General features: G+C 41.8%; 3 protein-coding genes across 4 annotated transcripts in view; all 3 read right to left on the bottom strand.

The window, feature by feature from the left end:
* LOC108352304 (uncharacterized) overlaps nucleotides 1-27,545 on the bottom strand; it is a 300,039-nt gene that overhangs the window by 76,852 nt on the left and 195,642 nt on the right. For both annotated transcript variants that reach the window (XR_005491172.2, XM_063270848.1), the window contains one exon: nucleotides 6,860-6,978. The gene's annotated coding sequence lies outside the window, so the exon portion shown is untranslated. The remainder of the gene's footprint in view (nucleotides 1-6,859; nucleotides 6,979-27,545) is intronic.
* Nucleotides 400-957, bottom strand: Krtap8-1 (keratin associated protein 8-1). Its single transcript, NM_001398999.1, has one exon. It carries the CDS (start codon nucleotides 910-912, stop codon nucleotides 727-729), a length of 186 nt encoding a protein of 61 aa, NP_001385928.1. The 5' UTR covers nucleotides 913-957; the 3' UTR covers nucleotides 400-726.
* Nucleotides 22,988-23,624, bottom strand: Krtap7-1 (keratin associated protein 7-1). Its single transcript, NM_001145002.2, has one exon. It carries the CDS (start codon nucleotides 23,561-23,563, stop codon nucleotides 23,300-23,302), a length of 264 nt encoding a protein of 87 aa, NP_001138474.1. The 5' UTR covers nucleotides 23,564-23,624; the 3' UTR covers nucleotides 22,988-23,299.

Below are 27,545 nucleotides of genomic sequence, written 5' to 3' on the forward strand. Positions count from 1 at the left end.
AGTGAGTTTCATCTACACTAACACAGAATACCTGTGGAAGTTTCTCCTGTACTGGTTTACTTGGAGAAAGGCCGGGACAGTGAGATAAAAGGGGGAGGCCAAACAATGTATGCCTGACATGAGAGACGTCAGACTCATAAAATCCCTCCTTCTCCTTCGCTGTCTCACTCCTGTCCAGCTTCCATGCCAAAATAATTCACAACACAAGAAAAGCCAAGAGAAGCAACTCTTTTCGGGAACAGTAACCACCCTCTTGCTAACTTATCACACAAGATCAAGGATTATTTGCCTCTTCACAACTCCTAAGTCTAAGTCATTAAAATTAAACCTGCTTCCCTTCCCCACTGAATGTATCAGAAAATATGCACATACCAAGAAAGGAAACTCCACTCAAGGAATGAAATGCTGTGCAAGCTCAGACAAATTTATTGAGAATTTGACAGACACGTCCACACCTTCACCATGACAGGGAATCATGAAAGTCTTGACATATTCAAAAGCAACACGTGCTATAGTGGTTGCCAAGCTTCTGGAAAAGTCCCAATAGAGAGCATCCAGGAAAGGCAGAGTAAGGCATCAACTAGATGTTCAGTTCCTTTGTTGGAGACAAAGCAGCTTCTTGGGAGAGGTTGATGAGCAAAGGATAAAAGGAGGTGAAGCTGGAACCGGGAGGCACCATGGAGCCTTCATGAAGAGATGGATCTGTGCCTAGGGGATCACAGCAAATCAGTAGAGAGCAAATGGCCAGTATCTTCTGTAAGCCCCACAGCCATTGTAGCCGTAGCCAAGGCCATAGCCAACTGGAGAGTAGGTGCTACCATAGCCACAGCCAACACTGTAACCCAGTGGGTAGCCGTAGCTGCCCCAGTAGCATCCTGGGAAGACAGAGCCCTCAAAGTCGGTGTAGTACATGATGTCAGGAGTGGAAGGCTTAGGTAGGAGAGGAGTGAGTGTGATGGATTCTGTAGTCTCAGGCGGCCTTTATATACCCTGACTGAGAGGTGTGGCTTAAGAAAACACAGGGCCCTCATTTTCATTCTTGAGACCAATTTGCACTACACAAAGCTCGTTAATTTGCTGTGCTCTTGCCTAAGAGTCTATGAGAAAGCTCTTTGTGATACAATGCAAGGAGACGATTCCATCAAACAAGTTATGTGCCTTCCAAAATGGGTTATTACAGGGACTTCAAAAGCGCTTGGTCTCGCAGACCCTATATATAATTTCAGTTAGCAGGCTTTGTAACGCCAAGAAAGAGTCCGATGTTGTTAGATCTAATCCAGTCATCACCTGCTCTGAATTTACACAAGCACAGTTAGAATCAGTAGATGTGTGTTGGACTTTAAGTCAAATAGTAAGCTATGAGTTTGTCTCAGAATCTGAGTCTCTCTTACCATTTGCTGGATTTAAGAATTCTTTCTTTATTGACTTTTTTTTTAGTGTGTAAGATACTTACCAGAGACCTCCCCCATTTATAAGCTAATCTGTGTGGGAAACTAACCTGTGTGGAAAAGTTAATTGGTTAAAACCCCATCAGAATCATATCTAGTAGTACATGTCTATACATGTCTATACCACCCCTGCAATTAAAAAATCTGCGACATCAAAGTATCGTTTGTTGATAAATCCCAATGCTAATGCCATACCAGTGTGATTCGTTGATCTAATACACTATTTCAGGCAATATTTAAAGTAGCAACATGGCAAACAATAAAAATGATAGAAATCTTTATCCTAAAATGAAGACTACTTTTCTATTAGATCAAGTGAGAGCATTTTATCTGAAAAATATAATTTTTATGACGCATCAAATGATACTATGAACTCATTATCATATTTTTTAAAAAGCCATAAACTGAACATCTTTTGAATTTCAAGTAATTGTTAGATGCTAGAGATTGTAAAAGTGAGTGAGAAATGGTAGCTACCTTGGAAATGATCAATGAATGAAATATATGTTATCCGTTTCATTTTTAGAATGGTTATTTGCCCTAGAATGGGAAGCCTAGATCAGTCTCCTTTGAGTGGAGATTTAGTACACAAATAGGAATTGGAGGACGATTAGAGTTATCAAAGCTGTCTTGGACCATATATGATGTAATATCATTCTCCCAAAACCTTCAGGGAGCCTTCCTTTCATGGAACTTTATATGGGACTTACAAAAGTACCACAGATGAGGGCACATGGCATGAAATAGAAAACAAAGTATGATCAAGCCAGACAATACAAACCAGAAACCTGTTACACACCAGCCCTCAGACTTTACTTAACATCCCAGACGTGATTTTATTCTATCAACAGCCAAGGGGGCATATGTTGATTCCAAGGACAAAATGAGCCTCTGAGAAACTCAAAGCTATGCCAGTGTTCTAACCACTAATTGTTTAATTACAGCAAAAACAATTCTGAAAACACAGAGTTGCCCCACCACCCCGCTTCATAAACAGGGTGCTGCCTATGCTGATTCAGAACTTAAAATTCAAACTCTTCATGTGATGTACTACCAAAGGGGATCAGAAAATTGCCCTTAGCTTCATTCATAAAGGTAAAGATACTAGAAAACATTCCCTAAAATCCTTGGAATGAGTTATAATACATTGCAACCATCATCATGTTGTCTCATCAAATAACAAAAATGCAGGTATGCTTGGGAAAGAATAAAATCAAATGAAATATATTGTATAACAGAAAAAAAGATTTGGATCAATGTCAAGGTTCAATCATAAAGGCCTGATTAAATAAATTCCTCTCCCACCCCCACTCCCCATCTAATCTGGTGCATGCTGATTTCTGCCCTTGGTGGCGTAATGTACAGCTTTGTGTGTGAGTGACAGTGGGGAGTGAAGAATTTATATATGCCATCCTTTTAAACAAGCATAACCCCTTTTAATAGAAAATAGCCTGGATTCTATTCGCAATTCATACAGAAAATATGCATAGAGAAATTTTTGGGAAAACCCATTGTTTCTCAACAAGCCATTTTGAAAAATAATGGCCTACTAAACCTCGATTAAATATATGAAAGCCTTTTTTCTAATATGTGATTCTCAAAGAGGATCCAGGTTCCATGGTCTGATCTTTGGACATGTTGGGAGCCTTCCTCATGAAAGGGGAAACAATATAAATGCAAAATCAGCCAAAGGTAAAACACAATTTAATTAATTAATTAACTAATTAATTAAATACTGTTTTTACTACTTACCTGCCTGAGAAACTTCTATATTTCCCATAAACGAACTTCTGGCACTGTCACTTCAAGCTGTTCCCTCTATCGTCCCGAACTGGATGTGACAACAGAGATGCATCCTGGGATATAATCTTTAGCCATGAACGCTCACAACGCTTATTCCAGATGAATTGGCAGAGTCGTGGAGAGGAGAATTTCTGGAAGCTGTGCCTTTATAGAGTAGCATTGTTGGATACAGAAGTGGCTGAGAACCACAGTAACCTAACCCATCTATTCCAAGTTAAGCGTGTCTGTACTTTTAATTTCTGCCTACTCAGACCCTGAAAGACATCTCTCTGGACTTTATCACGACATCCACTGAGTTGTAGAAAACTTCTGAAGGAATCTGAACCAGTCAGCACTAACCCAAACCAAGGATAGCTCAAATGTTTCCCCTGCACCCCCTTCCCAACATGTCACATCAGGTCTCAGGAAGAGAAAAGCATATAGTCACATAACCAATGACAATATTTGAGAGGTGGTTGCTGGACAGTCATTTGCATAAAGCTCGGGATGTTTTTCTCATTCAATGCCCTTCCTAAGTGTTGTACAATTAACAGTTGTATTTCATTTTTATTTCTTGTCTTCTATTTAAGTTAACTTTAATATGTGTAAAGATAAAGTGGGAGAAATCCTGTTTATTGATTCTCTGCAAAGGAAAAAGAAATGTGCACTAATTTCAGAAGTCCCAGCAGCTTCGGGTGTAATGCTTCTATCTAGTTCCCTAATTCACTAAACATGCTCAACAAGTAGAAGGGGCTGTTTATATTTTTGCTGTTTTTGTGGTGTTAGGAATCAAGGCTATGATCCTGACCATTCTAGAAAAGTGCTACCATGGGGCTATGCCTCGAGGCCACTAATGAATTCAATAGAACAGTGTTCATCCTAGAAAACAAAATTATCTTTCAATAAGCAAAGGTGTATTTTAAAAGTCGTAAACTGAATATCTCTTCAGTTCCAGGTAATCATTAGATGCTGGAAATTGTAAAGTATGGTGAAAATGATAACTACCATTGAAATGATCAATGAATCATTCATAAATGATCAATGAAATGCATGTTATGTGTCCTACTCTAAAAGGGCCAAAGGAGAGAATGTATAATTCCACCTAAAGAAGTGGAGGCCGACCAGCAAAGCTCCATCCTGGAAGGAATAGATTTTATCTTGAAAATTGACATTTTACTACTGAACACTGGTAAAGGAAACAGTTGGGTCTGCTGTAATAAAAAAAAAAAAAAGTAGTTAAGAGCAAATTCCCTAAAGAATTTGCCTTCCAGGAGTCACTTGTGGTTCAATGGACTCTTGGATGTAGAAGAATGAATGAAAGGCAATGATGTCAGAAAGGACTACTTTGACCGTCATCTCCACATGACAAAGCCATAACACTCATGGAGTCTTAGCGATGGTGATGTATTGCACAAGATCAGGCCAATAAACACTTCAATATGTTCGTGTTCAAAGTTCCTATCTCTAGTTGAGGAGCTATTGAGAGTTTACGGCACTAGGAAAAAAGGAGGGTTTTTTGAGGTGGGAGGGGGGATTTGGTCCCTGGTCAGTTGGCCACTCTCCAGTGGATGGCCCCGTACATGGGCAACACAAACTATATTGAATGAGTTATAAAAACATACACTAACAACATCTCTAAAGAGGACATAAAATTACTTTTTCAGTCTGCTACCCACAGCCAAAATGTTTAGACAACAAACCTTTATTATTATATAACAAACCTTATTATACAACACACACACACATAGTTTAAAAGATTTCAATACAAGTAATATGGAAAGCCAATGGCAGAGCATCATATCACTGCCTTTTCCCCATCACCACTCATGCATACATACATACATACATACATACATACATACATACATACATACACACACAACAACAACAACAACGATGACAATGACAGCCAAAATTCGCTACCCACAAATTGTATTAGGATCACTTGGGAGACCATTTAAGAAGCTTTAGCAACATGTTGGAGACAAAACCCTGAGGGTAATGAGGGGAAATGATTTGAGACACCCATAATGTTACAAAATCATCAAAGATTCTGACTATATTCTAATTATCTGTCCTTATGCCCAGAGATGAGTGTAGTCCCAATCCCTCATCTGTCTTTACAACAGACAGAGAACATTACAGAAAAAAACACAACCAATGACAATGCAGGGTTGCGGAGCCCAGCTCAGTTTATACATCTAGAACACAATTCCTAAACCTAAGACTCAAGAACTGTTTTGGAACATGAGGAAGGAAGACTGTAAAAGCCAGAGGACCAGGGAGTGTGCTGTGAGAGTGTCTCTTCTAGCAATGTCAGAAGCTATACCCATTAAGTCTCACCAGTATGACTGTCTAAACATGAGCTAAACAGGAACTACATAAATTGATGTACTAATGTGGAAAGGGGGAGCTCATGAGACCTCTACACTACACAAAGAACTACAGAGAACTAAAGAGTCCTGAGAATGGGAGAAATAGAAATAGACTTCCTCTGGGAAGAGCACACAATCGGTTATTCAATACCAAATGCTCATCCCTGAAAATGTGTACAAAGAAGTAACATTAGACAGACATATATATATATATATATATATATATATATATATATAGAGAGAGAGAGAGAGAGAGAGAGAGAGAGAGAGAGAGGTGTATCACAACTATTAAAGAAAATGGGGCCATGAATTAGAAAGAGAACAAGGGAGGTATTCGGGGGAGGTTGGAGAGAGGAAGAGGGAATGATATAATTATATTATAATCATAAAATTCAAAAAATAACTATTTAAAGTAAAGATGACAGCATTATTTTGCTCATACCATACCATCCCCTAGACATGTATAATTCAAGACTGGGAAATAACTTCCAAGTGTGTGGGGACTCTTCACAAGAAAACAGATAAAGTAAATCCACAGGTTCTATAACCTTTCAAGGGGCTTGCTGGAGTTGTAACTCATGCAAATCACCAAGGAGACATCCACAAACAGCTGGGAACAAGAAAGGCAGGAACTGTGGAAATCAGCCACATGGCAGAATCCACTGAGGCTCCAGGGACCGGCTTTCCAGTGACCTTAGCAGCCCTCCCCAGTTGGATAAGTCCAAATCATCTGTGGCCAAGAAATGCTCACAAAAAATAAAAATGCTAAGGGGAGTTCTTCCAGCCTAAATCAAAGGATAATAATTACAAATATGAAAACATATGAAAGTACAGACTACCTGGTAAAACACAGCACACTGTTTAACTCAGCACTCTAGTATTACAAGTGTGGTGAAGTTGTAACTCTGGGGTAGAAGTTAGAAGATAAAAAACCATTAAAAAGAACTTCTGCCACATAATTTGTAGTGGTTATACACTATGAAAAGTTGTAAATATTTACATCAAAAACATAAAAGTAGGAGAGGAAAAAACGCCCAAGCGTTTGTGTGTAAGATCAAAGTTTGGAGGCCACTTAAAATAGCTTTTTGTATGTAACCCTCCTAACACTAAAGAGTATCTACAGTGCTTATAGAAACCAGAAGGGGAAAAAAAATGAATCAACACAGAAAAGTATTAGCTGACAAAAAACAAAGCCAGAAATAAAAACAAAAATGTATAAAGCTTCCAGAGAACAGCTCGTAAACGTCTACTTACCAATTATATAAATGTTGAAGTCCAGTCAAAAGGCAGTGAGAAGCTGAACGAATACCAAACAAGACCCAAGTGTTCTCAGTCTTCACAAGAATCTCTTCACTTTTCGGGACACAGTTGGACTGAAAGTTAAGAGATGATAGAAGGAGTTACACAAATGGAGAACAAAAGGAAGTGGAAAGAGACCCACATTTATCACATCAAACATTCTTTAAAAACTGTGATATGAAAGGGCGTCCATTGTGTTAATAAAGAGGAAATTGATCAAGAAAATTAACCCTTGTTAACATGTCTGTACGCAACATCAGAGCTCTTAATTATATAAAGCAAATGTTAGCAAATCCAAAGGGAGAAATGGGCAGCAATACAACCACAGAAGACTTTAATATCTCAACTCAACAACCAGCAGGTCATTCAGATAGAAAACCGGTGAGGACACACTGGCTCTGGACCCACCCTTTAGACCAAATGGTTGAACAGACATGATCTGAACTTCATTTAGCAGCAGCCAAACAGAAATTCCTCTCAAGCACACACAGGGCGTTCTCCAGGGTAAGTCATCTGCTAGGACACAGGGACTATGGGGTGACTGAAGTGATATGAGTTAATCTTTTTATCTGTGGTAGTATGAAACTGGGCATTGATAATTGAAGAAATTAAAAATTTACAAATAGGATGAAATTAAGTTCAGCCTTCTCCACTCAGACAGTGAACCAGAAACAGTAATATATGAAACACATATATGAAATGCAACCAAAGGAGTAATAAGAGAAAACATTTCTAGGAATAAACTCTACATTACACCTCTAGCCCAGTGCCATCTGACCCAGGTGGGCAGAGAACCTCTGAAATCACCCCTGCCTAGTGTCACAGGGTCCAAATGGGCAAACCATGCCTGAGACAACCCCAGACAACCAGAGGCCCCAGGCACCAGTAAGATGAGCAAGTAAGTGGTGACCCTGTCTCAGAGATGGACAAGAAAGGGAAGCAGAAAGATATGTGCACAATAAAGAGACCTGGAATTGCAGAGTCAAGGGTATTAGGGAACAGCCTGATGTGAGTAGCCAGGAAATGCCACCTAAGTCCATGATGAGGTCCTGACCCATACTGCTGCTGAGGGCTATGTCTGGGTTTGTGGCCCTATAGCAATGAGGTCTATTACCACCAAAGGCCAGGCAGATGTCCCTGGTCTTGGGCCATGATGATGTCTGAGAGCTGTGCAGAGCTGGCCCCACCCCTTTTCTGGGCATTATAGAAGAGCTGGCCCCAAAGACCTGAGAGGAGGAGAGCTGGGTCTGCCCCTGAACATCAATCAGAAGAATAGGCCCTGCCATTGGCCCAGGAAGAAGAGTAGAGCTGGCCCTGTTTGTGGGGCTTTCCAGAGAGTTGGCCCTGCCCCTAATCTGCCCACCGTTCAGTGGCATGGTCAAGGGAAAGATGCTCTCACCCCTCTTTGCTTTTTGCCATCTGCAGCAGGTGGGGAGCTGGCCCTGACCTTCACTGACTATAGCACTCTGGAGAGTGGGCCTTGCACCTCGATTGGGCAGCGCAGCAGAGCTGGCCCTACTGGCATGGGGTGAGTGAATAAGCCTTGAGGTTGTGAGCAGTGCAGAAGAACTCACCCTGGTGGTGAGGGTGTAGGGAATCTGGTGGGATGGCCAACTCAACTAACTCCCAGACCCAGATCCAGGGCTTTGAGTTGATCCAACCCAAAATGCACACCATCTATGAACTGCTGGAGCACACAAAGGGACCATTTCTGAAGATCCAAACCTGCAGGCCCCCCATGACACAGGGAAGTAGCAAGATATCTGAGAGGAGTCCTAGTGAGGACCCAGTATTGATACTGCAACAGAAGTCACAGGCCTAGAACCAGACTGATGACTCGTTGCAATGAACTTCTGCAAGAAGTGTGTGCAAAAGAGTGTACTGTAGGACACACTGTCACACACTATAGCTTCCACAGTGAGATTTGTTTTTCTCTCGAGGGGGAGGTTGCAAGGGTGGAGGGTGGGGGTTACTAAGAAACAGGAGATGAGAGGGATTGGGTTGCGTCATGTGAAAGTACCAATAAAAAGTTAAATATTAAAAAAAAGTGCAAACCAATCAACCACATATTTCAAAGAATCAGAAAAATTAAACAATGCCCAAAGTTGGTAGAAGAGAGAAAGCAAAAGTAACAATTAGAGGATCAATAGACAAAGTCATCTAGAAAGAGCAGCACAATGGCTTGTCTGGACAATAAGATAGAAGATTTACATAAAATGAGGAACAAAAGAAAAGTCATTATCACTGATAATACAGATCCTAAATATAGAACCCTAAAAACCACTATGATCAATTACAAGTCAAAAGATTAGATATTCTGAAAGAAAATAGGTTAATTCCTATAGCATGCAACCTACCAAAAGTAGGAAAGATAGATAAAATATGAGCAGTCAATAATGACCAATGAGAATAAATCATAGTGAAATATCTGTCCCCCAAAAAAATATTAAATATGGAGGAAGATGACGTCACTATTGAATGGAGGAACAACTGACAACCATGTTTCTCAAACTCTTCCTGAGACTGAAGTAGCAGGAATGCTTCCAAGCTCACTCATCAAATCCAACATCATCCTGAGCAGGAAGCCGGGCAAAGCTCCACACACCATGAGAATTATAAACCCATGAGCATAGGTGCAAATCTATTCAGTAAGATCCTAGCAGATTCAGTTCAGTGGCTTTATAAGGACACCATAAACCATAGGATAAAAATGGCTCCCCTTAGACAAATCAATAAATGCAATGCAGGCCCTTAATAAAGTGAAGGACTCAAGTCTCTTGGCTGTTGGAACAGATGTTGAGAATAAATCAGACAGCATTCAACAGCTTTTCTTGGGAAAAGGAATACACCTGAATGAAACAGAAAATAAATTAACTGCATTCGGAGAAAACAAAAGTATATCTGTAATACCCACAATTCTCGGAATAAAGATTGTATCTTCATTTTTATGATTATGTAAAAAGCCTCCAATTCATACTGCTTCAGATTCCTTGTGTTTGAGTGAGGTGGGGTGCCAGGTGCCTTTAATCCCTGCATTCAGAAAAGCAGAGGCAGGGGGTTCCCTGGGAGTTGGAAGCCACCTGGTTTGCATAGTGAGTTCCAACCAGGCAGGCCTACATGGTAAGCCCTTATCTCAAAACAGAGAACAAAACAAAACAAAGATTCTCTGTGTGTTACTCTTTCTCACTTAGCAAGTATCTGCTCATTTTCAAGATTCAGCACATGGTGCTTGCTCTGCATGAAAAGGTTTTTACCTCTGCAAACTTCAAATACCAGCCAATTCACAAAAGTGAATGAGGGGGCTATGCCTTCGCATCCCCCTTGTCTAACATTTACGTATAGTCTCATGTCAGCCGGCCATCTTTCTCACACCAGTCACTTATCACAGCCACCATCTAAGTGGTACTGATGTGCCTAAGAGCTCTCTGCTTGTTTCCATGGGGACAAAAGTGATGTTTTTAATTACATGGATTTCCCACATCTGGATTTCTACAATGCGGGTTTTCATATATATTACTTGAATTAATTCATGAAAGAACAGTCTAGGCCTAAGTTGGACACTCACTTGCAGCAAGAAAGTTGGCAAATTGCTTTTTAGGGCTCAAGTTTCTCAACTGCAAAATGAGATGAGCTGGCCTCCCGGGACTTCTCACTCTGCACCTTAGGAGTCTCCCATCACAGTCCCAGCTAAGCCAAGGTCACAATTCAACCTTCTGTTTTTACAAGTTGTTCACTTAGGCATGTCACTGTGGGATGCTCTTCCAAGCACCTCATTACAATCCTGCTAAGATCGACTAATGAACTCCCACCTCCCGTTCCTTTAAAAGAGAAAGCAGAGATATGAACGGCAGAGGGGAATTGCTGAATGCATATTACGCTCATCATGGTGCCAGAGCTCCATAATTGTCTGAAACGTTAGCCTGTACCAGAATCCCCAAGACGCTCTTTGGAATGAATACTTCTCAATTCCAGTTCTGTGTGTTCTGCTTCCATGGTTGGGGTAGGGACAAGAAAACCTCCCTCATTAGGGAGACCAGGTGATTCCCATGAAAGTGGCACACGGTTATACCTAGAGTGATACACAATTCCCTGTAGTAAGGTATCTGAGGACAACTATTCTAACAACATAGAAAACAGTGAGGAACTAAAGAGAGACCCAGTCACAGCTAGGCTTTATAAGCAGAGGTGATTTGATCTGCTATAAGCAAGTTGGCCCTCCTCCAGATGTTCGCAATGCTGAGAGGCATTTTGTCATGCTGAAAGAAAGGAGGAGTATGTTACTTAGCATGCAATAGATAGAAGCTAGAGACCCCGAAAACCATCCCAAAATGTGCAGGGCCACTCTCCTTAAAAAGAATTATCTGCTTCAAATATTGATAGAGTTAAAGTTAAGGTGCCATCAAGTCAAATGTAGCTGCCATGTCAGGACTGGTTCTACAGCCCTGTTATCCCAGCATTTGGGAGATAGAAGCAAGAGCTCCAGGTGACAAAAGTTATCCTTTGGTTTACAGCAAGTTCAAGGACAGCTTGAGCTACAGAGCTACAGTGATCTCTCTCTCTTTCTCTCTCTCTCTCTCTCTCTCTCTGTGTGTGTGTGTGTGTGTGTGTGTGTGTGTGTGTGTGTGTGTGTGTGTGTGTGTGTTTTACATGATACTATGAATATTGGGCCATATGCCAAAAATATGTCACTTGATAACATCAAACTGCTGACTAAGCCTAGATGCTAACCTGAGACATCATTTCAACACCTTGAAATGCTACCTCAGCGCCTCAGGGCTAACCACATTTGGTGAGACAAGTTCATTAATTATCAAGCATGAGTTTCATTAGTAAGGCTTACTATTTGATGTAGAACTTGTGTGGTTTTCTAAAGAAATAGCACAACACCACAACAATGCCTGGGTGTGAAATAGGCTCCCTGACTCCTGCAGACAAAAACCTCACGTGTGATTCATACCAACATGAAAAGGGTACTGCCAGGAAAACACAGCTTCTCTTTTGGGGACCATAAGCTTTTCATCATGAGTAGGCCAAGATGGTCTCTCTTCTAACTCATTCTACTCTTTGAATTGGAAGAGCCCTGGTCTGCTTACCCAACATAAAGGTGGCACTGAAGCCAAACACCATAAAGGAATGTAAATATGTTGGTTAGTGGGGAGCAGTTCCTTCAAACATTCTAAGACAGGGCCAGCCTCACTGCTGAATGAAGTTTGACATTGACTAATCATTCATTGGCCTCTGGACCACATGTGGAGCATTCCACTCATGGTCCTTGAGATGAGGACCATATTCTCCCCAAACAGTGCAGTGGAAAGACCCATCAACTGCCATTGGCAATCCTTTATGGTCTTTACTGGCCCAAGTGCATGATGAAATTAAATTTAGATCTTAACTTTAAAACTAAGACCATAACTAGTATGCCGAGCCATCCTATTCCATTTGAGAATGCCGTGGTTGAGAAGTCATTAAGCTAGTGCAGTGTTACCGTGCAAGCTTGAAGACTGAGGTTAGCCCCAAAATTCATGTTAAAAGTGCTCGTGCTTGTCATGACAGAACTGGTGACATGACTAGACAGGTGGAAACCCAGACTTCATTACACAGCCATCCCAGACTACTTAACAAATTCCAATGAGTCTTTTACAAAACAAAAGAAAGAATGTCCCCGAGGATTGGCAACTCAGGTTGACTTTGACCTCTCACCTCCACACACCTCCACACACACACACACACACACACACACACACACACACACACACACACCAAAGTAAAGACTTAACAGTTCTAAAAGTGCATCTTACTGCCTTGAACCTAGAAGCTTCCAATTAGAAACAATAAGGTGTACATGCAGAAGACATTCCTTAGACAGGAGAATGATTAGAAAGACAGAAAAAAACAAACTGTATAAAATAGACCAAATTGCATTCTCAAAGGTAATGTCAGAAGGCGCAGAGACAAGACTCTAAAATAAAATTGGTGTCTAAGAAATAACAGCACACTTTCAGCGACAACAATATTTAATGCACTTGGAGACATTGTAGAATACCCAAAGAGCTTCCTGCCTAGCAAGCCTTAGAACCAAGAGAATTTCCCTTTATTTAACACACAGCTCTCCTGCTCCAATTATAACTGGCATTCCTATATTCTCCTCGGAAATGAATCACATGATCCAGTTTTCCCATAATAGCAGTGAAAAGAGAAGAAAGTTATAACAGAAATAATTTTTGAGAAGAAAACTTTCTTTTTGGTGAAGATGGTAATGCTGTCACTGGCAGTTTAGGAGTCAACAGTTTAGGAGATGCATCTTCCTCTCCTGCCTGTGGGATGAAATCAGTAAGACAGGGCTGGTGCTCAAACCTTATGCGCACACAGATCACCTGAGACTCTTATTAAAGTCTCAAGTCCAATTTGACAGCAGAGGCTCCCAAGATGCTGCACTGGGTAAGCTTCCCAGTGATGTCTGTGTTTCTTGTCTGTAGACTAAATTTTAAGTAAGTAGCAATGGATTTGACTTTTTCTACAAAATTGCAAATAATTTAATTACTTCAGCTGATATTTAATAAGGGTGTAAAAAATGGTGCTAAATGTAACACAGTGCTTATCCTGGAGAAATTTACAAAATGAACAAAAACATTGAGAAAATCGGAGCTGTCCGTTAATGAAGGCACTGGTGGCAGGGTTGGGGGATCACTAACAACCCAGAAAGACTGATGGTCAAATAAGGTGTCCATTCCTTTTTTCTTTTTTTTTTTTTTTTCCGGAGCTGGGGACCAAACCCAGGGCCTTGCGCTCGCTAGGCAAGCGCTCTACCGCTGAGCTAAATCCCCAACCCCCAAGGTGTCCATTCCTTTCTTCCCAAGCACAACCTTTCGAAATTTCTTCCCAACCCAACAACTGCAAGTCAAATGAGGTCACTCTGAGACAGTGAGGATCAGAGTCTCCACTCCCTTTCCTATTCACAGCCTCAGAACTCAAATGAGACCAGGTCACCTGGAGGCAATGGGAACAAGCGTGCTAATCCCTTTCCCATAAACAGCCTTTAGAACTCCAAATCAGATGAGGTTGTAGAACTAGAGTTTCATAAAGGTTACTCATTGTCAGAGCCCGAATGTGCAGAACTAGAGTTTCATAAAGGTTGCTCATTGTCAGAGTCCGGATGTGCAGGGCCAGACGTGCCTGAGGGAGAGCCAGAGATAGGACTTGCCAAACCAGCTATCAGCCCCAAGGACACTGACCATCCGTAGCCACCCCCTCCCCTTCCTTCACCCCCCTGAGTGAGATGAGCCACCCTACCTGCCTGCTGAGCTGCTAGATAACACATACTCCTTGCTGATGTAATTTCGCGCCGAAAGGAACTGTGCACCATTTGAATTGACCAATCATGTGTAACCGCTCGAATGCCCCTTACCTCCCCTATATAAACCCCCGAGTTTGGAAGCTCGGGGTCGATTCCTCTGTCTCCTGTGTGAGATACGTGTCGACCCGGGATCCCGCTAAGACCCGGGATCTCGTTAATAAAAGCTACCTCTTGCTGTTACATCAAGAATGGCTACTCGTGATTTCTGGGGGCACCCCACCCCGCGATCGGAGCGAGAGACGCGGCTCCACGTTTTGGGGTATGCTCTTTCAAGGTCAGTCGAGGACGATAAGATAGTAACACAACCCTTGCAAGGACCACTTCATAATCGTGTCTGAAAACAAACAGAAGGAAGGGCATTACCCAGTGAGCTTAGCAATGATTACAACAATTACATCGTGAGCTTTGTTCGAGCTCTTAAGTAAAACTTATCAACACAAGCAATTATGGTCTCAAGCTCCCTTCCAAACAGCACCTGAGGTAGGCATAGTAATGGTCTCTCAGAGGAGCAAGGACTCTAATCCCTGAGACGTACAATGTGCTGGACACACAAGAGAAGATAAGGTTGGCAATAAGCTGGCCTTGAAGTGGGAGGTTTTTGTATTTTGTCTTGGTTGTCCCTGATGCAATAACAAGAATCTTTCTAAGTGGAAGAGAAAGCCAGGGAAAGTAGTGCTGGAATCTTGGAGTGATTTACAGCTGTCTTTGAAGAATGGGGGTGTACAAGCTAAGAATGGTGGGTGTCCTATAGAAATTGGAAACTTATCAACTGTCTTCTAGGAACTCTGGAATGAATGTTAACTTTCCATGACTTTATCTCTGAGCCCAGGAAGAGCCACTTTCAACTCTGAACCTCTAGAGCAGTGAGAAGATGAACGTATGTTACCTTAAGCTGCTGAATCTGTGGTAGTTACAAGAGAAATATACAACTACTATAGTCTCTAATGCAAATAGTACTCCTACTTCCCTCAGTGTCCTCCAGAACACCCAATCCAAGACAAAACTCTGTAACAATCCCCTAAAGACACCTCTGGTGAGATGCCCTGCAGTTTCCAATGTCATGGAGTCATAGGGCAACAAGTTAAGAGATCTAACTTCACTGAGTAAAAGTATATTCCTACAGTTGGTGGAAGATACTTCAGTGGAGATCCCGTCAATGCAATGGAACAATTTTAATAAACTGAGTCATATCTTCTAAAGTAGAACAGGAAAGGTTACTAGAAGTTGAGTAAGACTTCCTGAAGGCTCTGTAGGAGTTTTCTAGAAGAGTGTAGAAGAGAACAAAGAGTTATGAAACCCCCCCTCTTATCTGAGAGGAACTGAGCCTAGAGAAAAGAGTGGGCTTCTGTGCACCTCTGACTGCTCCTTTTTCAGAGGACTATGAGGAAAATTTTTTTTTGGTTCTTTTTTTCGGAGCTGGGGACCGAACCCAGGGCCTTGCGCTTCCTAGGCAAGCGCTCTGCCACTGAGCCAAATCCCCAACCCCGAGGAAAATTTTATATTCCTAAACAACTTATGAGAGCTAGCTACATTTTACTTATATATTTAGCTTGTTTTGTGTATCTATGGAAGAAGAATTAAAGACTAGCAGGTAGAATAGATCTATACCTAGGATAAGAATACACCAAGAAATGATGAAGCATGAATTGAGGCAGAAACATTAGGAACAAAGATTTAATGCCATTTCTTAGACATAATGAAAAAGAAATACCATAGGAGTTGGCACTGAGATTAAAAATGGAAACTAATAATTAATCTTTTTAAAGCATGTGACCATTCTGAAAGATCTTGTTAATGTCAGTTATGAATCAATTGGCAAGCCCATAGCTAATGTTTTTTCTTTTCCTGTCAATGGCAAGCCAGTCAGCATGTGCAGCACCAGAAAGACTTCTTCATCTTGGTACTATCAGTTCAAGACTCGTTTTCCCATTTGCTAAATATTTACCCATTGGGACAAATTAATCTCTAGCAACATTGTCAACTGAAACCAGACTCTCCCAAGGTATTTGTCAGATTTAAATAAAATTCTATTCACACATTTTATAAGCTGTTACTGACTAGGACGAATTGCAGTTACTGTACCAGTCGAGGGGGTGGACTTCTGCATGATGGAAAGGAGGAAACAGAAAAGAAAGAAAGGCTGCAGAGCTTCTCTCCCTTAGCATTTGCATGGCATCTCCAGATACTAGGAGAGGTTGTCCTTGGAGAGGAGGTCATTGGGTCAGTTCCAGCTTGATTCCTTCAAGTCCTGTTTTCAAAGTGTGCAGTGTCCTCAGCAATTGGGCTCTTGTCTTTACATTTTGGGATGTAGTCAAATGAAATACCTATATTGATTCTGGAATCTTGTGGAGTCCCTTGACCAAGAACTAAAAGAGAGGACTCCCATATCTGGCACCAAATTTTTTGTTAGATGGTCTATAGCTTTGGGAAGAGCATTATCACCACAATGATTAACTTCATTTAAACCATTTAATGCATATAGTATAACTATTTTTAAGTAAAAATATACTGTCTCCTTGTGGCTCTTTCAAACATCCGTGGTGTTATTTATCCCTCTTGCTTCCCACTCCCTTCAGGTATTATCCCCTCTTCTTTTTTTCCCAGTTAAATCTTCAAAGTAGTTCATATTTATCCCTCCTAAGAGTGCAAAAATCAAAGAATATAAAAAGACCCCTTTATAAAGTGGGCTATAGATTTGTACATAGAGTTCCAAATAAAAATGTCTAAGAAATGGCTTTTTTAATGCTGAAAATCCTTAGCAATTAGGGAAATGCAAATTAAATTTCTGGGGTAAGATGGATAGCCAAGATAAAGAAAAAGACTGACAAGGCACACTGGTTCGAATGTAGGGTAAGGGAAACCTTGATTCGATGTTAGTGGGAATGCACACTGGTGCAGCCACTACGCAGATCAGGGTGGAAATCCTTCAGAAACCTAAAGTACATCCCCACCTAACCCAGCTATTTCACTCTTTGGAATCTGCTCAAAGGAACTGACATCTCACTGCACAGTTGCTCAGCCATACTCACTGCAGCTCTAGATATGATAGCTATGAAAAGGAAACAACCCGGATGCCCTTCAATGAATGGCTTAATGATGAAAATGTGGTACACACACATAACGGAATTCCATTCATCTGTAAAGATGCAGTTAAGTAGATGGAACTAGAAAATATACTAATTTAACCCAGACCCAGAAAAACAAATGTCACATGTTCTCTTATACGTGTGGATCTTAGCTCTGACTCTTTAGATTTAAATAAGTGACTTGGCATAATCAAAGAAACTAGGAAGGTAAGGGGAGACCACAATGGGATGGAAGACCTCTAGAAGAAGGGTAGTAAGACACGGGTGCTATGAGGAGAGATATGATGGGGGGGGGGGGGGACAGCTTCAACTGAGAGAGCAATGGAGACTACTAAAGAAATCCATTGATTTTATCAAACCAAAGATAATAATGGATGGTGTGGCCCTCCCCAGGTGATTTACCTACGTCTCTAGAAACATCAGACAGATTGTAAGAACCAAAGAACCACACTGTCTGCTACCAGGCACTGTCTTCTCTATGAGAGGAAAGCCACGCCCATGAAATACCAACACCATGGTTACCCATGAAGACCTATTTCATAACAACACCAGGTCATATGCCAGTGTGGATGGGGGGTGGAAATCTCACAAGGCCCCACCCTTAGATAAGAGCTATGGACAGCTAATGACTGCTGAGAGAGGGACGGACCATAATCAATTATCCAGGAGCAAGTTGTCAGCCCCAAGCATACATATATGTATTATAAATATGCATATATATAACTATTTAACATTAAACAGTTAAAAAGACATGAGAGAGAGAGAGAGAGAGAGAGAGAGAGAGAGAACATAAAGAGAGGAGTAAGCAAATGTTTCCTTCAAATTCTGAGGAAAATAGTAATACAGACACTAGGACTAGATCAGAAACAGAGACAAGGTAGCAAAAAAAAAAAAAATCAGCTAAAGACTGGAAGACTGGGAATGAAAATTAACAGGGTCACTAGTGACCTGCGCTTTACAGCCTGGTCTATTGTTTAGACTAAAGCTTGGTCTCTATCACGTTAAAGTGGATCCTGCTTGTCAGTGAACTCTGTTCAATGCGTAGCCTTGCAGAGCATCTTAAGAGCAGGCCATGATAAATGGACGATTATCTACAATTGTAAGACTGCGGTAGCTTACATTGTGATGTCAATGAGAATACTCAACAATGACAGTGCGGCAATGCAAACACTTAACATTGATATAGTTCATGTTTCCCAAATTCATTCTCACCAAAAGAACTCAGGGATTCTGGGGAAATCCCTATACACACAACCACAATAAAAAAAAAAAAAAAGTCCGAGAAGAGTTCTTGGACTAGTTTGTTGAACTGCAAAGAAGAGAAACCGTCTAATACGGACATAGGCCATTTCATAAGACATAGGAGCCAGTATGGGCTTTACCTCCATGTCCAGAATACTCTGAATAGTACATTCAACAACAATATTAACTAATGTAAACAATTAAGTAAAATAAGAAACTATGAACCAGTGTCAATATTGGTTGAAATAAAAAAAATAAGCAAATGCAACAAATGAAGAAGAAAAGCACAATACTAAGTGGTAAATGCAATAAGACTTTTTTAAAAAATGTTAATTCTAAATCGGGAAATGACTTTACAGGGGAGAAACTTAGAGATGAACTGATATTATCAACCAAATCTGCATAAGCCAACCCAGTCCAGCTGTGGTGAGGAGCACTGAGGCCACAGCTTCACTTCTTTGGTTCTGCAAGATGCACCACATGACTCAGTAGCAAGGAAAGCCAAGAACTTTCAACAGAGCATTTGGTCCATAGTCTTCAATTTGACTGATGCCAAGAAACATAAAGGCTGAGGATTGATCCAGACTAAAGAACACTAAAGAGACATACATTATACCTGGTTGGACCCTGAGGGGAAAGGGAACTACCTGCGTCAATTCCAGACAACTGACTGAAGGTTTCTCAGTGAATGTGCACTGTGGGTTGGGTGGGGGAGAACAACAGCAAAAGACCTTGCCTCAGTGCAAACTGTAGAGTGACTGACATACTTTGAAGGAGACTATCAATGCCCTTTACTATTAAATCATGGATTTAACACCCTTTTGATGACTTTCATATATTAAATAGTGAACAACTAGGGAGACTGTGTTTCATCTCATTGCCCCTAGAACTTAGAGTGGTGCCCAGTGTTGTCATGGCATAGTGTCTACCAACTGAGGGGATTCCCTCTTGAAGACATTCAGCTTCCAAGTCAGGCTCTACCTGTGGAATGGTTACATAGTTTCAAAGGACTAAACACAGTGCCCAGAGCCAATACTTTTTTTTTTATTATCAAGCATTCCATTCATTTACATCTCAAATAATATCCCCTTTCCCAGTTATCCCACATCAACCCTCTACCACCTCCCCTTTGCCTCAAGGAAGGTGCTCTCCCATCTACCCACCCATTTCCCCCTGTGCGGGGGCATCAAAACTCCACAGGACCAAGGGCCTCCCCTCCCATTGCTGTCAGGCAAGACCATCCTCTGCTACCTATGTATCTAGAGTCCTGGGGTTCTCCCTGTACCCTGCTTGATTAGTAGTCTAGTCCCTGAGAGCACTGGGTGGTTCAGTCAGCCAGCATTGTTCTTCCTATGGGGTTCAATCCCCCTCTGTTCCTCCATTCCTTCTGCCACCTCCCCCAGCAGGGTCTCCATGCTCAGTCTGATGGTTGGAACCAAACATCTGCATCTGCATTGGTCAGGTGCTGGCAGAACTTCCCAGGGAGCAGTCACACCAGTTCCTGTCAGCAAGCACCTCTTGGAAACAGCAACAGTGTCAGGCTAGGTGTCTGCAGGTGGGATGGATCCCCAGGTGGGGCAGTCCCAGATCAGCCCTTCCTTCAGTCTCTGCTCCATTTTTTATCCCTGCCTTTCCTTTGGACAGGAACATGTCTGGGTTAAAAACTTTGAGGCAGGTGTGTGGGCCTATCCCTCGACTGGAAGCCATGCCTACCTACTGAAGGTGGTCTCTTCAGGTTTTATCTCCCATTCATTGCTCCTTTTGGCTAATGTCATCTCCATTGGAGGCAATACTCCTCCTGCCCCTCTAACAGATCTTGCCTCAAGTTTATTTGTAAAAACAGCATAGGACACTGGTCATCTGCAAATAGCATGTAGGTAGGTGTGTCACAGCTGTCTGTCTGTCTCCATGTTGGCAGGAGCCTTTTCTGTGCAGCCTTCACAGGGGCCTGGGCACCTTTGGGAGCCTGAGCTGGAGCTGAAGCCTGGGCCTTAGCTGGAGCTTTGGCCTCTGCCATGGTTTGAACCTTGGGCTTTGGTTGGCAGAGTCTACAACCCTTGGCTGTGGAGCTTCGAATCCTCTTCCCAAGCTTGGGGTGAGCAATGAAAGCCAGATGGCTGGGGCTGGGGCCCTTTGGCATCTTGGGCTTGATGGCCTGAGGCTTCACAAGGGCCTTGATGGCCTCTGCTTGAGCACTCACTGCCTTTGCATTGTTAGCCTGCATCTTCTTCAGGCCTTTCTTGTTCTGCTTCTTGGCAAAGCACATGTTCCTCAGGAACTTGTCAACCTCCCTAAGAGATTTGTATCTTTGTGACTGGGATTTCTTGATACCATTTCTGTGCCATTTGAGGGACTGGTTGTGTGTGGTGTGGTTCTTAGATTTGGCCGTGTCTGTACTGTAACCAGCAGCTCCTGCAGCACCTGGGACCAGAAGACGAAGCCAATACTTCTTAATGCATGAGTATATGAGATTTTTAATGGTCTATACCATATTTACTCTTATAAAGCAGAAACCCAGAGCAAATACTTCTTCATGTATGAGTATAGGAGATTTATAATGGACTATACCACATTTACTCTCATAAAGCAGAAATTTAACAAGTTAAGTCCATGAACAATTAATCAAGCATATTCTTAGAGTAAGAGTATAACAAATACTTGACATATGAATGAATGGTTCTCAGTTCAGAACATAACCTGAGAACAGGACAGGGAATGGACTGCCAGTGTACCCCTCACTCCATCTCGAGTGCTCTTGATGGTACCCATCATTCCAGAGAAAAGGCTTCATTTTTCTTACTAGATATCTGTATAATTAGAGGTGAAGAAGTCAGAGAAAATGAAACCCACCTACTGAAAAGGGGGAAGTATACCATATGAGTTCAATAGTTAGCCTCACTTTATCGATAACACCTTAGGAGTTTCTAAGCTGAATCCAGTTAATTGTAATTAACTCATCAATCTATGGTCTTCGGGTCTCACAAAAGCAAAGAGTACAGATATTAAGAGAATGATCACTCTGCACTGAACTATTTGTCTAATTAAAAGTAACAACTGCGGGTTGTTTGGACTAAGTCTGGGACAGTTCACTCTTCTACATTTATTTGCATTCGCTCTTTAAAGTTTCACACAATGTGTTTTTATCATAGTCTTTGTCCCCTCTCCCTCTTGCACCCTTGTTTGTTTGTTGTTTGTTTGTTTGTTTGTTTGTTTGTTTTGAGTCCTTCAAGGCCAGTTTGTGCTGCCCAAATATTCTTAGATGTGTTATCTTCCACAGTTGTGTGGTCAACTGACCAGGGGTGACACTCTTAGGGGAGACATCCTCTTCCCTCTCCCAACAGCTGACAATTGTCAATATCCTTACTGCCTAGGTGAGATTGTGTGACCAGCCCTTATCTACATGCAGAGACCTTCTCTGGCTTGGGCTTTAACAGGCATTTCACACGCTGCCACAACCACTGTGAATACATATGTGCAGCTGCCCCATTCTGCCCACAAGACACTGTTTCCTGATAGCCGGCAGCTGCTTCCGGCTCTTACATTCATTCTGTCTTCTCTTCTGCAATGGTCCCCCGAGCCTCAGACGGACGGAGGAGGTGCTGCCTGTGTGTTCTTCGATGCCTAAGCATCTTTCTTTTATTCTCTGCATCTCGGCTAGTTGTGGGTCTCTGTGTTAATCATCATCTGTTATGAGTACGAGCTTCTCAGATAAGTGTTGAGGGATGCATTGATCTGTGGGTATAATAATATCATTAGCATTTGGTTTTATGTTAAATACAATTAGTAAAATAATGCTAGGTTCTCCTCCGGGGAGTTTGGCCCAGTAATAGTGCCAGGTATGAGTTTCTTGATCTCGTGGAGTGGGTCTTAAGTCCGGTCAGAGAGTGACTCTTATTTCCTTGATAGTCATACCACTTTTACACTGGTGGCCTGGTGGCCTTGTTTCATACACACACACACACACACACACACACACACACACACACACGAATAAATAAGGCAACAATGCCCCACCTAGACACTAGAGGCTAAAAGATAAAAAGCCAAAAGCAAGGAACTGGTTGCTTCCTTTGGAGTTCCTGGCCAGTGAGGACCCAACAACATTAAGGTTAGTACCATTGTTCTTGGTTACCTTCCAGAGCGTGATGCTAAGACCCTATTGCCGAAGACACCCTATACTTGGGTCACAGAACGTGGAGAAATCAAGCTGGGACCGACCTGGAAGCTTCACCCCTGCTTGCTAGCTTGCACAGTGCTGGAAGGTGCTATGCACACTGCTGAGGGAGAGCACTGATCCTCAGCCGTACCCACTGTGGACTGTAGTTAAGATCAGCCATTGGGGACTGAAAGTGGTTGATGAATTCAAGAGCGGACAAAACAAAAGAGCAGAACAAATGTATGTATAATGCATGAAGAAATTTATTGGAAGACTAGCACTAAGACCCTGCCCACACACCCCAACTGGAAATACATTTATGTTGATGTAGTTTCCAGCCTCTCATGAAAGAGCGCGTCTTGCTCCTCTTAGCTGTAGATGAGTTTCAGCTCGGAGATGGGCTCCCGCTCAGCATTACTGAAGAACCAGACCACAGTGTTTTGTGTCTCTGCCTTGCAAGCCCAAGTGGGAGGCTGGGAGGCAGACATTGCTTTTCAGGTTGTTTCTTGGGACGGTAGCTGGTTGAGGGTCCTGTAGTCTCCAGAGCCGTTGGTCCATCAGTAGGTGCTGTAGCCGAAGCCAGAGCCAGAGCCCCATGGCCTGTAAAAGCTGCTGCCATAGCAACAGCCTGGATTCTGGAAGTTACTAACGCCACCATAGCAGAAGTTGCGGGAGCTGTAGATGGTTCCACAGCCATGGTTCAGGGGGGAGCCCAAAGGCACGACACAGTTCAGGGGGGTGGCTCTGTAGGTTCCGTGGAAGTTGGTTCCATAGCAAGGATACCCTGGGAAGTAGTTTCCACAGCAGAAAAAGCGAGTCATGGTGGCAGGTGTGGAGAGGGAGTTGGATAGACAGTGAAGAACAAGTGACCCAGGTGTGAATGAAGCATCTCCCCTGCGCTCCGCTTTTTATACCTTGAGCTGGTGGACAGGACACACTAGTCACTGCATGCCTGCCCACAAATTTGCATAAGTAAACCTATTATGAAATATGCATAAAGAAACCCACAGACTCTTTGCCCACATTTTTGTTAGCTTTTCTGTTTACAAAGGAATGTGTGCTATCTTCAAAGCCCGTGACCATCCTTGACACACCAAGGAATGCTTTTCATAGGTGCCCCATGCTTTAGCTACTGTTCTGATTGCATCATCCGAGGCTCTAAATCTTCTGCCTAGAAACTCCTCCCAGTTGACATTACAAGGCTAAACGAGGCTAAAATGCTTGGTCGAGAACATAAACACCCAAACCAGGACATAACCACTCTCTGAGACCTTTTACTCTTGGGTAAAAATCATTCTAAAACATTAGGCAAAAACACTATAGACCTCACGAATTTCACTTCCTGTATCATTCCAAAACACTGGCACTTGAGAGAAGAGTTTATTTGGTGGTGGGGGACATCGTTTAGAGCCAGTAGTGGCTGCAGAATGGTGTGAATACATTAGATATTACTGAACCATTGGCTTTTAAAGTGCTTGCTTTGTATAAATTCATCTCAATACTTTTTTTTTCAAGAGCACTACTATAAAAAAAATCATCTGACCAGTTCTTTTTAAAATGGCATGAAGTTGGAAGGGAGATGGAAAATACATTGGTGAGAGGGTGGAGGAGGGAGAGGGAGAGACACAGTGTAGATGTGTATTAATTTTTAATTAAAAATGAACAAATCTTTTCACAGAGGCTATAAGAGCGCCATATAATGTGATAGCTCATGGAAAAATAAACTACCAGTAATTTTCATCTGTCTCCTTTATGAGCATCTTCCTTGTTAACACATATTTATTTTTTTATGGAGAACATACAATCTTTACTTGTAAATCTTAATCATTGCCAAACTATCTTGTTGTGGTAGCGGTGTGCTGGAACCGAGTGGAATAGGGCCCATTTCAAAGTCAAGCTGTACACATTTGGTTCTAAGTGGCTGCTAGTAAACCAAGCCTGAAAGCCGTGACCCAGTTAAAAAAATGCAAGTATTCCTGAATGTAGAATACCCCCTCCTGTCCCCCAATGTGTTTTGAGCAATCTTCCTTGTGATGAGGGAAATCACACCAAATTTGAATTTAAAATGCTAAATCTGTACGAAATTAAACAGTTAATAAACAGCCATCCTCCCGTGTGAATAGAAGTCTGTATTCATTAAAAAGAAAAGTAGCAAATTTAGCTGGGCTTTATGGTGTATACCGACAATCCTAGCACTTCAGAGTTCAAAGCCATCATCAGTTACAGAGTGAGGCCCTGCACAGAAACAATGTTTTATGGATATCCAGCAGGCAAAATGAATTATCCCCACCAGAACTGATTTACTGAGATTCTTTCTTGGGTTCTATCTACAGAACATCTTCTAAGTGGATATCACTTCATAAAATTACTAAATTTGTGAGTGTTTGTATTTACAGAAGATAAGAAACAAAACCATCTTTGAATTCATTTTTAGGAAAAAGAATGGATTAATAATATATTTCAACATACTAATTTATTCTAATATATAAATTACCTCACTTGGACTTACAGGAAAACCAAATACTATTGTCTGTTAAAGGAACATAGCAATAAATGGACTCCTTATGACATTCTGCTATACCCATAAATAATGTCTCACTCAGCTATCATAAGCTTCCTCCTGCAGCAGATGGGAACTTATACAGAGATCCACAATGGACAAGTGCAGAGAGTAAGAGACCTTGGAACATCCAGTCCTAAATGGAATGTCTTCATCAAGCCCCTCCCCTCAGAGTTCAAGGAGCCATGCTGAAGAGGAGACAGAAAGAGTGTAGGAGCCATAAGGCATGGGGAGCACTAAGAACACATGGGCACTGGAAAAAATTTCCTGAACAAAACACCAATGGCTTATGCTCTAAGATAAAGAATCGACAAATGGGATCTCATAAAACTGCAAAGCTTCTGTAAGGCAAAGGACACTGTGGTTAGGACAAAACGGCAACCAACAGATTGGGAAAAGATCTTTACCAATCCTACAACAGATAGAGGCCTTATATCCAAAATATACAAAGAACTCAAGAAGTTAGACCGCAGGGAGACAAATAACCCTATTAAAAAATGGGGTTCAGAGCTAAACAAACAATTCACAGCTGAGGAATGCCAAATGGCTGAAAAACACCTAAAGAAATGTTCAACATCTTTAGTCATAAGAGAAATGCAAATCAAAACAGCCCTGAGATTTCACCTCACACCAGTGAGAATGGCTAAGATCAAAAACTCAGGTGACAGCAGATGCTGGCGAGGATGCAGAGAAAGAGGAACACTCCTCCATTGTTGGTGGGATTGCAGACTGGTACAACCATTCTGGAAATCAGTCTGGAGGTTCCTCAGAAAATTGGACATTGAACTGCCTGAGGATCCAGCTATACCTCTCTTGGGCATATACCCACAAGATGCCCCAACATATAAAAAAGACACGTGCTCCACTATGTTCATAGCAGCCTTATTTATAATAGCCAGAAGCTGGAAAGAACCCAGATGCCCTTCAACAGAGGAATGGATACAGAAAAATGTGGTACATCTACACAATGGAATATTACTCCGCTATCAAAAACAATGACTTTATGAAATTCGTAGGCAAATGGTTGGAACTGGAAAATATCATCCTGAGTGAGGTAACCCAATCACAGAAAAACACACATGGTATGCACTCATTAATAAGTGGCTATTAGCCCAAATGCTTGAATTACCCTAGATGCCTAGAACAAATGAAACTCAAGACGGATGATCAAAATGTGAATGTTTCACTCCTTCTTTAAAAGGGGAACGAGAATATCCTTGGCAGGGAATAGAGAGGCAAAGATTAAAACAGACACAGAAGGAACACCCATTAAGAGCCTGCCCCACATGTGACCTATACATATACAGCCGTCCAATTAGACAAGATGGATGAAGCAAAGAAGTGCAGGCTGACAGGAGCCGGATGTAGCTCTCTCCTGAGAGACACAGCCAGAATACAGCAAATACAGAGGCGAATGCCAGCAGCAAACCACTGAACTGAGAATAGGACCCCCATTGAAGGAATCAGAGAAAGAACTGGAAGAGCTTGAAGGAGCTCGAGACCCCTTATGAACAACAATGCCAAGCAACCAGAGCTTCCAGGGACTAAGCCACTACCTAAAAACTATACATGGACTGACCCTGGACTCTGACCTCATAGGTAGCAATGAATATTCTAGTAAGATCACCAGTGGAAGGGGAAGCCCTTGGTCCTGCTAAGACTGAACCCCCAGTGAACGTGATTGTTGGGGGGAGGGCGGCAATGGGGGGAGGATGGGGAGGGGAACACCGATAAAGAAGGGGAGGGGGAGGGATTAGGGGGATGTTTGCCCAGAAACCGGGAAAGGGAATAACACTGGAAATGTAAGTAAGAAATACTCAAGTTAATAAAAAAAAAAATCTTATGCAGAAATTGGATTTTACAAACAAACAAACAAACAAAAAGAACACAAGGCCCTCTAAATTAACAAGGTCAATATACATATGAACTCAAAGAAACTGAAGCAGTGTGTACAGAACGGAGCTCGGTCTCAGCACTGAGGGCGAGAAATGAACACAAGCTCCCATCCCTAATGGAGAAGCTATCACCAACTGAAAACTGCTTACACAAAAGAAGAAAAGAAAGATTATTCATAGATAGATGATAGATAGATAGATAGATAGATAGATAGATGATAGATAGATAGATAGAAAGATAGATAGATAGAAAGATAGATGATAGAGAGATGATAGATGATAGATAGATAGATAGATAGATAGATAGATAGATAGATAGATGATAGATAGATAGATAGATAGATATAG

The sequence above is a fragment of the Rattus norvegicus genome, chromosome 11 (assembly GCF_036323735.1).
Source record: "Rattus norvegicus strain BN/NHsdMcwi chromosome 11, GRCr8, whole genome shotgun sequence".
Classification (NCBI taxonomy): domain Eukaryota; kingdom Metazoa; phylum Chordata; class Mammalia; order Rodentia; family Muridae; genus Rattus; species Rattus norvegicus.

Bases quoted from the DNA above. Each gene is read 5' to 3' on its own strand.
- Krtap7-1 (NM_001145002.2), bottom strand. From the start codon at position 23,563: ATGACTCGCTTTTTCTGCTGTGGAAACTACTTCCCAGGGTATCCTTGC.
- Krtap8-1 (NM_001398999.1), bottom strand. From the start codon at position 912: ATGTACTACACCGACTTTGAGGGCTCTGTCTTCCCAGGATGCTACTGG.